The 15,621-nt window shown below is 39.6% G+C and overlaps 1 protein-coding gene across 3 annotated transcripts in view; it reads left to right on the top strand.

The window, feature by feature from the left end:
• SAMD12 (sterile alpha motif domain containing 12) overlaps positions 1–15,621 on the top strand; it is a 176,265-nt gene that overhangs the window by 16,516 nt on the left and 144,128 nt on the right. For all 3 annotated transcript variants that reach the window (XM_041407517.1, XM_041407518.1, XM_041407516.1), the window contains exon 2: positions 1,397–1,572. In XM_041407517.1, the coding sequence (XP_041263451.1) occupies positions 1,397–1,572 (176 nt within the window). The remainder of the gene's footprint in view (positions 1–1,396; positions 1,573–15,621) is intronic.

Below are 15,621 nucleotides of genomic sequence, written 5' to 3'. Positions count from 1 at the left end.
AGGAGCTAGATAATAGTAAGTGGCTATAATCTAGGAGAGAGAAATTTTTTTGGTGTCTTGAGGAACACTGATGTAAATATAAACAACATAATAAAATTTCTTTTTAAGTTCCCATAGGAGGTGTTCCTGTCCTTGGCTTGCAGATGTCGGTATTGTAGTGGTTGCAGAGATCACTTATCTTTTAGGAATATTCGGATGTTTTTAAAGATCTCAAGGCAAAATGGTCAAGATTTTGGCCTCTGCTTTAATTCTGTACCAAGGAATTCTTGTAATTTAGTCTCAAAGTTTTCAATTAAGACTCTAGGATTTAAGCAGAATAGATTTTCAAAAGGTGCTAAAGTCAAATAACCCTTTGCTTTCACTGGCAGCTTGAGCCAGTTTCCTGTGAGAGGCCTTCAAGGGCTAATCTGTACCTGGTAGAAACTGATAGTTCTGATTTCTTCCCCAGCTCCCCATCCTTTGCTTCTAAGTCAAGCAAGAGTAAAAGGGGCAGCTCTTATTTGGCTGTATATTGTAGTTTAGGTTTCTATTCAGATCTGTCAAACATCGCACCACAGTATCTGAGCAAAGTTCTTTTGTTCACAGGGGAAGTGGGACCATTAATTACAAGTAGCGCTAAAAGTAGTCCATTTATGCAGGAACATAAATGCAAAAGTCAGTCACATAAAAGGGAAGTTGTCTCAGGATCCACACGGTTTTAAAATCACTACTATGTGTGTGAGTGCTGAAATGGTGAAAATTTGGGCAGAAAACAAGCTACTGCCATAGTTCTAAATGGGCATTTCTGTTGTATGGTTTGCATTTGTTTTATTTTTGCCTCTGGATGCTTTCCTTATTCTGCTGTCATTAGTCCCTACCTCATTATATACTCCCAGGGAGTACATCTCTCTTGCTTGTTAGGATGGTGTAGGTGGTAACTTGCAGTGGTACAAAGGACTGAAGGAGAGATAATCAGCTGGATAAGTCATTACTCTGTGCAGAGACTGACTTGCTGATTTTTTTGTGCACGGCTTACTTATCCCACATTCTTTAAGACCAAGAATGTTGTAGGAATTGAAAATGTAATAGAGAACCTTCAACTTATTTGCCTAGAAAGGAAAAAAATGTATGGTTGGATGATGAACATTTAATAAAAGCTCTAAGTTGAGGGTCTTGGATGCTCCAGTGAATCCAGCAGAGCACAGTTCCGCACAGTAGCCTGCACTAAGTAAATTTATTCCTCTCATTTTCTTTCTCAAATATCTCACCTTAAATCCACATCAAAGTACACATGGTTCATTTGCTTTGATCTGACACAGCTCTGGTTACCACACGGCACTTCTCAGTAGTTCGTGCTAAATGTTTGAACCGCTGGGTTCTTCTTTACTAAAGCAATGTTTCTCATATTTTTTCCCAGCTATCCATTGTAATCTGAATCCAAATGGTATTGATCACCCTGTCCCCACAGAAGGTATTAACCTGCAGCTTGAAGGCGAAGGAGTTGATTCGCTCGCGGTTAAGAACACCGGTACTCCGAAAGGACCCGAGTCAAAAGACACACCCAAGAGACAAGTGGAGCCGGAAATATCTAAGGTGGGTAGGATTGCCTTCTTATTTATTTTGGTGAGTCTTTAAGAATACAGTCTTCTTGAAGTCCTGGCTTCAGCTTAAAAAGCATTTATCATCCTGTTAAAGACATATAAAGGTGTGAAAATAGCAGTCTGAGGAAGTGGGTGTTACAGAAGCAAGGTGCTGCTTGTGGAGTTGTAGTATACACACATCTTGGATACTGCACTATTCTCTCTAAATTAAGATAATTAAAGTAATGGGATCTCTCTTTTTCAGACACTGTGGAAACTCTTTTTCCAAATGACTTGGGTAACAAGCAGAATGAGCACAGAAATGTTTTTCTTCAGGGTTTTTTTTGTTTGTTTGTTTGTTTGCATATTTAATTTTTCTAGGGGCAGGTAAAGGAGGAGAAAAGTTCTATGGATATATGAATATGTGGATTTTTATAAGGGTGACTGATTTTAATAATCTGTTAACTCATTTTAGGTAAAATACCAGGCCAGTTCTTCCATGTCTGGTATGACAGTGAGCAAACATAGTTTAGAGATGAGTTCCTGAAAACAAATATGTCTGTTCTTACTCATAAACTTCTACTTCTTGTATGAGTGCAGCAGACATGACTGCCAAGTGCAAGTGAACATGTGTACTCAAGATACTTTGGTATAGGACAGTAATTTGTCATATTAGATACATTTTTGACAGGAATCACAGAACATTCTGAGTTGGAAGGGATCCCACAAGGATCATCAAATCTAGCTCCTAAGTCAATGGCCCGTACAGGGATTGAAGCCACAAGCTTGGCATTACTAGCACCAGGCTCTAACCAAGGAAGCTGGTCTCATGGTCAAAGGAAAGATAAGAGAATGTTATAAAATAATTGGGAAACATTCTTTAAAAGCCTTATCAGTATTTTTGATTCTTAAAGGCCTAAAACCAGGAGTTTGGGGGTAATTTCTGCAGAGTGGAAAATTGAGTCTTTATTGAGTCTGACACTTTGAGAGTTATTAGAGCAAATAAAATGAGTGTCTTTTTTTCTAACAGGTTCAAAAAGGCAACAGAAATTATTTCAATGACTGAACAAATAGGAGTATTTCCTACTGTCAACAGTACAATAAACCTGAAAAATAATACACATGTGGTTGTGATGTATTTCACTTTTAGAATAAAATAATATTAAATGTTTTGAGCAATTGCCTTGACAATTAAGGTTTGGTATGAATTCTCCGTTCTATTTTTTATCTAAAATATCTAGTTTAAAGTTAGTACAATTTAACTCATTTAATTTTGACTTAATGCATCAAACTAGATCCTCCATTACAAGCTTGCAACAATTAAAAAAACCCTGCTACCTGCAGTCTGTTTGGTAGTCATTTATCAAGCACCTTGCTGATTTGTCATGAACCCTTGGAGAACAGGTTTATGGTTACTGCTTTGAAATATCCATTTGGTAACAAGACCACCAGATTTTGCATGGGTTTTGAGACAAAGCTCAGCTAATAAGGCATTTGCCCAGCTGTTCACAAAGGCAAGCTAACTCCGCTCGTGTTTCAACATCAGCAGATGAAAATCTGCCCTGTATTGAAGGCTCAGGAGGTGTGTTAAACTTGGAGACCAAACAAGCTTGGGAGTGAAGAAGCTGAATGGTGCAATAGGGCTCCCAATTGAGATGGGCTTGTGTGTGTGTAGCTGACATGGAATACAGTCATGTCAAACTTGTCTTTGCTTGCAAAAGACTTATCCTAATGAAAAATCAGAGTGAAATACATCAGAGATTTAATGTGAGGGAGCCTGCTGTCACTGTTGTGACTGGTGGACTTATGAATATAAAACAGGCTGTCCTTGCTGGAGATGGCTGGGGAAGAAGGGAAGTGTGGTGCTCTCAAAGTACTGAAATCCAGTATTGGTTTCCCACATTTGATTGCAGTAACTTTATTTAGAAAACTGGGCATGCTTCAGGTTTAGAAACAAACAAACTGAATTTTTGCTTAATGGAATAAGCTTAGTAGCATCAAGCAAATGGAATGGACTATTTTTCTAAATTTATTGCTGCCTTGTTAGTAACTCTGTCTTTTATGTGTGTATTAATTTAATGATGTTTTTCATCTGGATTCATGTTATAGCCTGAGGTGGCCAGTCTTTTCTGGCTTGCTCTGCCTTAAATTTTAAAATTGGTTTGCTTTGTCCTCTAAAATGTGAGTATGGAGTTGGACTTCAGCTTGTGTAGCTTTAGGAGTTGAATTAAGCTGTCATTAGGAAACTTCATCCATACAATCATATATGTACAGTGGAAAGAGGAGCAGGAATTCAGGAAAGTTTTGTAAATAAAACAATGTGAGCAGAGCCATTTGTTTTATATTTAAATTGCAAAGTTGTTTTTGAAAGGATTTCTTTGCAGTCCTGTGTATTCAAATAATATTAACACATACCTCATATCCACAGTAGAGAGACCTGTGTTGCACAAAGCAGTCCAATGTATTGAATATAATTTAAGATGCCTCCTAGGCTCTTGTTCCTGCTTTCAGCTTTCTAATTTGTCATCAAAATCACTTCCAGCACTTTAAACATCTGTTTTTGCTGTCCAAAGAAACAAACAAAATCTCCTTTCTAATGAACTGTGTCCTTTCTTTTCTATCCTCAGCTATGGGATTAAAGAACAGTAGTAACTTATGGGTTATAGCCAGATTTAAAGTTCCTTTTTATGGAGCTACTGTAATGTAAATATGGGAGTACAAATCTTTGTTTCTCTATTTGGGATGCAGACAACAGAAAGTGTAGCTCCAGTGAAGGATCACTCATTTATAAGTTCCTGATGAATATGGAGTTTAGTATTTATGGCTGACTGAGGTAGAATTATAATAGAAAATGGAACAATGATCTTAGTCTCCCTCAGCTGGTTCCCTAAGGAACCACCTTGTTACAAATATGAGCAAGTCCAAAACCAGCAAGATTGTTCATAGCTAAACTAATGTCTATAATCTAGTCAGACTCTGATAATGTACAGGATATAATACAAATTAAGGAAAATATATGAAGTGTAAAAATGCTTAATTTTTTATTTATATCAATATACACATTTTCTTGATCAGTAACTGATTTTTCAGCATTCCTGGTATATAAAAACAACTCAGGCAGTTGAGTAGTCACTTTCATAGAGCATTAAAAGTCACTGGAGAAAGCAAGGATGGTTTTTTAATATACATGCAAAAATATAAATGATTTCTTTACCATCTGTATTTAACCACTGTTATGAGTGTTTTCTGGAATTCTTATCTTTTTTCATTGAAATGTTACTTCTGGCTCTTACATCTTGTCTGTTTGGTTTTAATACCATAGTCACAGAATAGAGTTCTGTTAAAAATGCTAATAAAGGTTTTGCTATACTTTTGGAATCCTGTACTTCTCTGAGTATAGGCTTGAACAGAAGGCAGCTTTTCTAAGGAGACTCAGAAGGTGATCTCTTACAGCAGTATTGACTTTTATCAAGTCCTCCCCCATGATGCACTCACAAAGCCTTGGTGATGGTGAGCGTGAGACCCCAGTCTGGGCTGTCGCTCATCAGGAGGTTATTTATTCAGGGAGTTTTCGTCCCTCAGTAAGGTGTGCACACCTGGTGACACATTTTGTCTCATTATGTGGTAGCAGCAATAGCAAATAATAAAGGCTTTTTTATGGCAACTACTGCTGTTAGGCTTTTTATGTTGTGTTAGCAATTGCAGGTTTTTTTATTTGACTTGAGAGAAATTAACAGTCCTTCAAAATGTTCACGAAAACTATGAAAAGAAACTGGTAAAAGAAGTGAGAAGCTTTTATCTTGTCTTCTGTTGATAAGTGCTATATAGATGTCAGTAGACTGTGTTTTGTTGCAGCGTACCTCATTAGTTCTTTTGGTTGCCTTTGCTTTCTTAAAAAAACTCTTTTTTTGGAAATTATATTGAACAACACTGAAGGGCTGACTGAACTCAGTGCCAAGAAGATGAGAATTCATCTCAGTTTACCGGGCTCAGTTCAGGATTGACTGGGGTGGAAGTAGCTCCTCTGGCTTCCCTGGGAGGGATCTGCTCTGATCAGCAAGTGTTTGGGAGGGGTAAGGAGTGTCAAGCATGTGGTGAAAAGTTGAAGCACGAAAGAATAAGGATTTTAAGTAATAAAGGTGTTACAGAATTCCTAGAAATATTAAAATTTTGTCTGTTATTTAAATAAAAAAATTATTGGTACTGTTCTCTAACAAGAGACTAGGAAAATTAATTTTCTAGAAGAATTCTCCAGTTTTTTAATCAGTGGCTTCTGCTTCACAGTGTTTATCCCTTTTGGTCAAGCTTATCAAATGGGTTGGATGAGAAAGACAGTATTAGGCCAGTCTGTGTGAGGCTCTAAGCAATCTGATCCCATGGCAGGGAGCTGGAACTAGATGGTCATTATGGTCCCTTCCAACCCAAACCATTCTATATCCCACCCACTCCCACTTTTTTTTTAACCTTTTTTTGCATTTGAGGAACACCAATGCCCACTGAACTGGTGCAGTGAGGTTTTACCATTTTGAGTTGCTTTACTCTTGTGAGACTTCTGGTGTTATCTTCCTCTTGTGAGACTTCTGGCGGCCACAGGATATGGGAAAAAGAACCCAGACTGGACTGATTAAAGCTAAGAAACATTTTGCTGTTGAAGTGAAGGTTCAGCAAAACCCCGGCTGGGCTGTTCAGTTCCTCTTGATTTTGCTTTAAAATTGTGTGTCAGGGTGTTTGAATTGCAGATCTCTGTGTGAGGCACTGACCCTGGATGGAGAAATGTTACTTTACTGATAGATAGTTTGCTTTTCTTAGTTTACTTTTGTGGAGAAGTAGTTAACAGATTTCCACTGTCCACCTCAGACCACCAAAATGAAAGTCAATAGATTAGGTGTGAATTTTTTTCCCTCTCCCAACTCTGACTGTGATAGTGACAAAACACCACTGACTGCATTGGGTCTTCTTTATGACTAATACAAATGGGCACAGAATCTCAGTGTAGAATATATCTGAAGTGGGTTTAAAAACATTTGGTAAATGTTACTATCACATAGCTGAAATAATTACACTTCAGGATAATGTGCCTTTCTAGTGTCTCATTCTGTGATTATTAGTAATGCACAATAATTAGTGTGCCTGCTTCTGTCTTCATATTGAATGCACTTTTCATGTGTTGCATAGTTATAAGTATCCATGTAAATTGGGGGCTGGAATGTTTGATGTGTATCTATCCCTTCCTCTCTGTCATTCACAATTGTGACCTCTGGCTGAAGCCTGAAGTTTCAGAACCATGCAGTGAACAAACCTCTTATTCTGAGTTGTGAAATAGCAGTGCTGGGTGACTTTGTGCATTTCAAGCCACTGAGAGTGATGTTTTGTTTATCATTCTGGGATTTCACAGGAGAGAATGAAGTGCTGAAGTAACCCTACCTGTACTGCAAAATACAGCTGCTTAGTTGAGAATCCACACTCTCACAACCAAGAAAAACAAGAAACCTCTCTCTGTTGGGATCCTGTAAGCCAGCTTTCCACCGGAGGACAAATGTCTGATTCAAAATACAAGTATATTCTTACTGTAGCATGATTTTTGCCATTGCTGTATCTTCCGTTCTCTCTATAAATAGTTTAATATGAAGGCCCACATTTTTACAGCAAGGTTTCTTCATTCAGCATAAAAGATCTGGTTTCTCCTGTTCATTCTATTCACAATGACTGCATGCCTCGGGTTCTGAAAAATGTTGTCTCCTCTGCTGACAGCATCCATTTGGAAGTGGGAGATCTTGACAAGTTAGTGTGTTGTGCTCTGCCCAGGACAGTGAGGGAAGGGCAGGTGGAAAGGACCATTTGTGTCCTTCTCTTTTGCCCCTCGTCTCAAAGTGGTACTATTTTCCTATTGGTTTTCTCCTCACAGGAAATCAAAATAATGAACTCAGACTAATTCTTAGCTCTTAGGTGGTATAAGTAGAACAGGTGAAATTTATTCACAAAGACACTGTTGATTGACCTTCCGAACAAAAGGCCTTTATGAAGTTCACCTGTACAACCATGCTCTCTTTATGACTTCAGTCCGTCAGGTGGTATTAGGAAGAGGAATTTGCTAGGATTTTACAGTTGGATTTTTTAACAGTTGGACTACTACTTTCAGAAAAAAATCAAGGATGAAAACACTTTGTGTAGCTGCATGCATGCAAGTGCTTGCATATGGAGGTCATCAAGGTGTTGGCCCCTGGGAAACTGTGCAGTCTGTGAGCCTGGGGTGTGCTCGGGGCTGCACAAACACACAGCAGTGAGGTGGCTTCTGCTGCAGAGACAGTCCTTGTATAGGGCTGCCTTGAGCAGATGGTTACAAAGAGGCAGCTGAGAGAGCATAAGGAGGGAAGTGTAGTCTGATCTGGCTCCTGTTGTCCTGTGAAAACTATCAATGTGAAATTTGTGTTCTTTCCCATTACACTAGTGTGAAAAGGAGCAGTAATTGCAGTACATATTAGCAAACATAAGCAGTAAAAAGCTGTGGTAGTACTCTAGAAATAAGTGGGATGTTTAATACTACAGACACATGTAGATACAGACACCTTACTTAAAACCACTTCACTTCGTGGAAAAAGAAATGTAGATAAAAAAGATGGAGTGGCTTTTAGAGGAAAAAGCAATTCCATACAGCATGTGGATGCATATTGTACTTTCAGTGCCAGTTCTGCTGCTTGCCTCGTTGTGAAGCTGTTTCACAAAGCCATCCAAACCCTCTGCTTCCACTTTGAAGCTACTTTAAGGGCTTCAAAAATAAAGCAGTATTTTAATGACACAGCTGCCTTGTTGGGGATGGAAAAATATAGAATTCCCTGGTCAAGAAAATAATAGCATTATGATTAGAGGGATTACACAATGTACTATGGAACCAATTTAGCCTTTAAAATGGAAAATGCTCCACTGCTGACACCACAGGTCTGCAAATGGAGTATTTCACCTGAGTTATAACTCATAAATATAATAAGATATTTTATTAGTCTGACTTATATGTTTGCTGGCAGTTGCTGTAGTCACTAGAGAATCATACAACCGTTTGTTTTGGAAGCAACTATAAAGATGATCTTGTTCCAGCCACCCTGGCATGGGAAGGGACACCTTTCACTGGACCAGATTGCTCTGAGCTCCATCCAGCCTGGCCTTGAACACTTCTGGGGATGGGGCATCCACAGCTTCTCTGGGCAACCTGTGCTAGTGCCTCACCACCCTTACAGTAAGGAATTTTTTCTAATATCTAATCTAAACCTACTGTCTTTCAGTTTGAGGCCATTCTCCCTTCTCCTGTCACTACATGTCCTTGTAAAAAGTCTCCTCGATCTTCCTTGGAGGCTCCTTTTGGGTACTGGAAGGCTGCAATTATGTCACCCAGAGCCTTCTCTCTTCTTCAGGCTGAATAATCCCAATTCTCCCAGCCTTTCCTCACAGGAGAGGTGCTCCATCCTGCTGATCGTCTGGTGACCTCCTCTGGACTCACTTCAGCTGGTCCATGTCTTTCTGTGCTGGGGATCCTGGAGCTGGATGCAGCACTGCAGGTGGGGCTCCACCAGAGCAGAGTAGAGGGGCAGAATCACTTCCAGCTTTCTCTACAAGTGGGAATTTTTGTCCTTTCCATTTCAAAAAATAACATAATTTTGGAGAACTGGGAGTGAGAAGTGTCATAGTCACACTATGGAGTGTGAGACTATAGTAGTCTTGATAATATGTGGAAGGAGTTTCTTGGGCTATCACCATTAAGAAGTGGAAGAATTTCATTAGAAGAGCCTGGAAAAGGGTGGCCTTGGGGCAGAGTGAGGTCTGTCTTTCCATGAGTTTCTGTGGGTAGAGTTCAGTTTGCTGATGAGGACGTCTTAAATTACATGTCTGTGTGTAAGCTAGGCATGTGAACTCCTCTTACATTTGGTGGAATCTAGTCAGTGTGCTCAGAGAAGCAAGAGAGGGATCAGGCTCAGTCTGAAGTGAGCACCGCTCACCTGAAGCTGTCTACATTTTGGGGGTTATTTTGACACTTGAGTTTAGGTGTTTGGATCTCAGACTTGGTTCTTTCCTCTCCCTTACTGGCTAACCAGCCTCTGCATTTGATATTGCAATGGTTATCCATGTCTGATGCAGGTGAAACCTCGCGTTAGGAGAAGCTATTTTACAAGCTGGATTTACCTCAAAAATCATACTTGGAACAATTAGGATAGACTACTCACATATATATGGTTATGTTCAAAATTATATTCTGGCAAGCAAATACCATGTAATCTGAAAAAAAGAGTCTTACCTTTTGGATTAAAAGCAAATTGTTGGAGTGTGTGTGTTTCATTTTTACCCTCTTAGTTTAATTGGTCTTTGACTTTTAGAAGGCTGTTGCTCCTCTCTAGAAGTGAAGCTCTTGCTGTCTGGCTCAGTTTACCCAAACACAGAAGAATGTTGATAACTAGGGCCAGTTAAAACTTTTGTTTCAGTAGAAATCTGAGATATGGAATAAATTTGCTAACAAAATTTTGTCTCCTGCATGTGTATGTACGTTTGATTGATTGTTCAGGTCAGGCTGTCTAAGAGTAATGAATGCAGCAGCACATTTACTGCTGTTCCCATTCTCCTCCATGGGACAGATGCTCAAGCTGTTTCCCGTGGTGGGTAGTGGTAGAGGCTTGCACTGGTGTTTTGTCATCCCTCTGGTTTTGACTGGAAGTATTTGGTGGATGGAGACTGAAGTGAACTCATGTTTTGCTCGGAGGGGCCTCTAGGCACTGCACAAATGCCAACCAATAATGACCTCTGATGTCAGGGGGGATTTTCAATATTCTCTTGTGTCATACTTTTCAAATGCCAGTTCTTTTTAGGTGTTTCTGAATGTGGACTTCAGTCAGAAGTGTTTTGGTTTTATCTAAATTCTGCAGTCAATTGCAGATTATTGTGTTGCTGATGTACTGTGGGGAGCAGGGAAACAGCTCTCAAATGTTAAAGCATTCATTTTCTCTGATGCTGTGTATCATCCGTGGGGCAAGCAGAAGATAAGACGAATGTTGTGTTTAATGAGAGACAATTCTTCCCTTTTCCTTTTTAGTTTTTTTTGACCAACTCATTTCTAAGTACCATGGGGTTTCCTTGGCTGTAATGCTATTAAGTGGAACTTTGATATAGTGATTTAGCCTGGAGATGGCTTTAAGTGCCTGTGTCCTACTTCTAGTACTTCTGTGCTTCTAGTAATGTTGATGGTGTGCTTTTATATACTATCATTAGCCGCTCTTGGAATTCACAGGGTTAGTTCAAAAATGGGAATGATGTCCAAGTATGACAGACTCTTGAACTGAAAGAAGCATTGCGAGTGCACAGTGAGAGGGCAGCCAGAGTGAGGAAGCAGTACAATAGCGTGTTTCTTTGAATTTGGGAGGTGCTACTGTACAGCTGAGACCTTTGGCACTTTTGGTGAGGAAATTTTCCTATCTGACCATCCAGGAGCCACTCTGGGAGTCACACTAGCACGACCTGAGCTGGGACCGAGGCCCCTTCACAGCCACACTCCCCACACTGAGATGGTCAGACCAGGTTTCCTTACTGCCCCTGGCCTGTCTTTTCCATAGCAGAATCTCAGATATGCAGATACTTAAAGTAATTTCATCATTGTGCAATAACAAAATAACAACTCGAGCTGCTGCCTCTTAGGAAGGAGCCCAAACAAAGGAAACCTTGGGCTTCTGTATCCTTAGCAGAGGAAAGTCTGGGCTCTTTCTGCTGAGTCACTGGCTCCTGCTGTGTCTCTGAGTCACCTGGCTGGTGCCACAGGTCCCTGGGCCCTTTGCTATGCAAAGGGTCCGTGCCAGTTCCCAGCCTCTTGCCTCAGGCTCCTGCCACCCAGAGCTCAATCTACAGCTCTCACTGCAGCTGCTCACCGAGCTACCTGTAGTGAGTGTATTCCTGGGCACTTGGAAAAGACAAGTACTATTGGTGATAGTGGCATGAAACATTACCAGTAAATTTCCTTCTGGAGATTAGGGCATGTGTATCCAATTCTATCAACAAATCAACAGTTTAAGAAGAGAAAAGAAATGACATTTCAGGTTTTTTACTTACTTTAGCTTTTGAACTGTCTCTTGTTCTGTTTGTGCAAGTTGTGATGCTTTCCTATTCTCTGAATATTCCCCCTGCCTTCTTCAGTCTGCCACCCCTGTCAGACCATACAGATTGACACATAGCCATCTCCTGCCTGCCAGTTCAGTCTCCACTTTACCTGCCAAGCTGATTTTGTCATGCCTAAAGCCTAGATGAGGAGTGTCTTTTCCCTCCCTAGATGATGAGTGTCTTTTCTCATCTATACCCCTGTGGAGAGCAAAGAGTTCCCTTGAGTCAGGGTTAGCTACAACAGTTAAGACTGACGTAATATTCAATTTTGCTTTGCAAACTTTTGGCTGAAATGGAAGATGCTGATCCTCATCCCTGTGGTGCAGTGCTGCTAAACCCCACCACCTATGCCTGATTCAGAATGAATAACCAGCAGAATGTGCTTGGGGCTTCCCAGCAGTCTGAATGCGAGTGTGCAGTGGAAGAAGCTCCACATGGAGCCATGCTCATCTCATGTCCCTCAGCCTTCCCAGCAGTCTGAATGCGAGTGTGCAGTGGAAGAAGCTCCACATGGGTTCCAAGAGACAGCCATGCTCATCTCATGTCCCTCAGTAGCTCACACATGTGACCCTTCTTGCAACCTCAAGAGCTGCAACAGTAGAAGCAGTGAGAGTGTGCAGCCCTGGCTGCTGGGAACTCTCTGGGTTACAGGAAGCTGTTATATTGGCCATTTTTGCTAATGTAAACATTTAATTTCCTGCTCACACAACTGCTAGCAGTCACTAAATGGTCTGAAGCATCAATTCTTGCATCTCCCTTACCTCCTAGTTCCTTACGCAGAGATCATAGTTATTACTGGTAGGGGCTGTTGCCAGAAGATTGACTTGGTAGAATGAATATTTCTAATTCTACCAATCTAGGAATTAATATTGTGATGAGGCATCAAGCTGCACTTCTGGGGTTAAATGTGTCTTTAATATGCATATCTAAAAATAGAAAACCTTCAGCACTGAATAAGGTAGAGTTACTGCATATCTTGAGGCCTTTTTCTATCTTTAACAAAGAATCTCGTAAGTGGGTATTATGTTCTGCCAATTTTCCTTTTTCCTCTAATGTCTGTAAGTGCATCCATCAGCTTTGCTGACCTAGACACCCTCTACTTTTTTTGCCTTTTTTTTTTGCTTGCTTTAAACAGAAGCATGACAATAGAGTCTGTACCTAATGGTTTTAGAACTGCTATTAATCCATCTTTCATTCAAGGCCGATTGCTTTCAATCTTAGCAGCATGCTTTAGATTGTGAAAGATGTTGTTAATGTCTTTTCATTATTAAAGGGCAGATGTGACTGAACTTCAGCACACCTATGCTGAAAATACAGTCTTCTATCTAAATAAAGCTTGTGGTGTGTTTGTAGATGTATTTTTAAATAATCAATATTCTTATTGAGTGAATAGAAAAAAAAATCTGGAGGTAAAGGCTATCACAATAGTATGTTCTCCTTCAGATATGACTGTCTCAAACTTACTTCTCTTTTAGTAAGTTGGAACTTTTGCATTGTTTTTAGGTTTGTCCTGAAGAGCAAATAGCTTGTGAGAATTGTTGACATTTCAGCATTAGGTGGTAATACGTGAAGTTGATGAGGAAAACTGAGACAGAATGAAAAATGAGCTAACCTGCAGGTGTACTAACTTTCCTGAACCTTTATTGTTGTCTGTAGAAGAAGAATCTGAAGTGCTTGTTAAGGTTCATGCTTATTTAGCTGTCACCATGGATTTCTTTCTCTGTAGGGAAGGCTACTTTGTGTCTTGCAAACTGTAGTTAATGGTCCATAGTGACTGGTAGCGGATTATTTTGGAAAAGATTTTTGTCTGAATAATTATCAGCTCTGTTTTTCCTAGCTGCTGTTTCATGTTCTCTTACTCTCTCCTGAAATAGTTTAGTATTGGAAGGTCTTATTTTTTAGAGTATTTTCTAATGGGAGGAAAAAAAAATAAAGAACAGTGCCAAATAAAATGCTTAGATCAGGTAAGTGTTCAGCATGTTGATTAAACTGTCAAATTCAGAGGAAATTCAGTTAGTTCTATATGTCCATTGTAAATACTGCACCTTCTGCTTTTTGCTGTGAAGAAAACAGTATAAGATAGTACCTATCTATTTGGTTTTGGTTGTGTTTTTTGTTTTGGTTTGGGTTTTTTTTCCTGTTGACCTTTTATTCCCTGCTCTGATTTCCAGATTACAAAGGACACAAGAATGCTGATATAAGCCAAGAAGTATAATTGGAAAGGAAGTTGTCTTAGGTTGTTGATTCATAAAGAAGACTGTACAGTGTAGTCAGGTTATGTGAGCAGGGCTGACTTTTGTAGGGAAAAAAACCCACACCAGAGTGCATGCTATTATTGCTCTACAGTATTTTATGCAAAATGTAAGTGATTTCTAAAACCACAAAATAAACTGAACAGATGAAATTGAATTTGAAAATTAAGCTAGCTTTTCTATGCGAGGCACAGTCATGACAAAACTGGGTTATTGTTGATGAAATTCTTATTTAACTCTTTTCTGCATGTTCATCAACTTCTTCCTCCCAGAACCCTCTCCTATGGTTGGGTTTTTGTTCTGGGTTTGTGGATTGTTGTGTTGTCATGTGTTGCCACAAATCTGCTTCCCTTCAGGATCTAACAAAGGCTTCTACAAGACTGGAGAGAAGACGGTGTGCAGTGGGAGTGTGTCCTAGCTGAATTAAGCTGATGATGGAGCACCCCATTTACTGATGTAGCACAATGCAGTTCTCAACCCCTACTTGCTCTCATTTTACTGAGTTGGCAACTCAGCTCTGACTTCAGTGAGTTGATCAGTTTTTCATCCACCTGAATGATCTCATTTTGGCTTTTATTAACAATAGGATGCTCTGTACTGGTGGATCAATAGCAACCAGTGAGAGCTGTCCCCTTTGGCAACATTTCCTTGTTAATTTGGCTTATTTTAATCACTTTGCCATGCTGACAGTAGTTAAGGAGAGTACTGCTTTGCTGCTTTTGCTACTGGGAGGAAACTCTGTGGAAGTGCAATCTTAATAGAGCTAGTGGATGGCTGAGTCAGATTTGGAGGACAAACAGGGGATATCAGTCTTAAGAGAAGTAAAGTTAATAACCAAATATATTTTGATTTTGCACTATTTCACCATCTTTACCAAATGCTTCAGGTTGTTCTAATGCAGAAGAGATGAGAATTGGATCATCTTATAATGATTAAGTCTGCAAGTATTTCTTATTCAGAGAAATGTAGCAACCCTCTGCATCCAGTGTTAAAATTAGGAACAGGATAGTGGGGTACAGTGGAATTATCCATCTCGTACACTTGAGCTCAAAGTATCAAAAGAAAAAGCATATGATTGAGCTCAAAGTATCAAAAGAAAAAGCCAAGGAAAGCATAGGCTGCCTGCAGGGATAATGGATGCATGGTGGAGATTGGACAAGGTAGCAGGCTATGGGCAGCAAGACAGAATTTGACTGCAGAGGATGAAATGTAGTACAAAGGAAGAATAATTTCTAGAATGAGTCTGAATATCCCACTGTATTTATAAATCTTAGAATTGAGGAGGAGGTAAAACCAGGAAATTGTTGCTGCTGCATACAAATACAGAAGAAGAATAAGGCTGCTGTGCTGGCATAAGCAAGTAGGACTATGAAACAAGGCAGAACTTGAAACTTTCCTACCTATTAAAAAGTTCCTCTCATAGTTTTGTTAATTGTTATTAATCTGCCACATATATAAACAGATGGACTGCAGCCTCTCCCTTAGCAAAGCCCCTATCAGTTGTTTTTCTTCTAATCGTGGTCTAAATAGATTGACAAGGATTATTGTGTAAGAGCAGTAAATTGAGTTTCATTTACCTTTGGAATCAGCATGAAATATAAAAATGTAAGTGATGAGCTTGAGGTGTGTTATTGATGTTTTAATCAGTGAAGCAACACAAAGCAAAAAATGTATGTGAATAT

The sequence above is a fragment of the Onychostruthus taczanowskii genome, unplaced genomic scaffold (assembly GCF_017590055.1).
Source record: "Onychostruthus taczanowskii isolate IOZ18803 unplaced genomic scaffold, ASM1759005v1 scaffold27, whole genome shotgun sequence".
NCBI lineage: Eukaryota > Metazoa > Chordata > Aves > Passeriformes > Passeridae > Onychostruthus > Onychostruthus taczanowskii.
The sequence above is the reverse complement of the archived record's forward strand: the minus strand, read 5'-3'. Positions and strand labels throughout refer to the sequence as shown.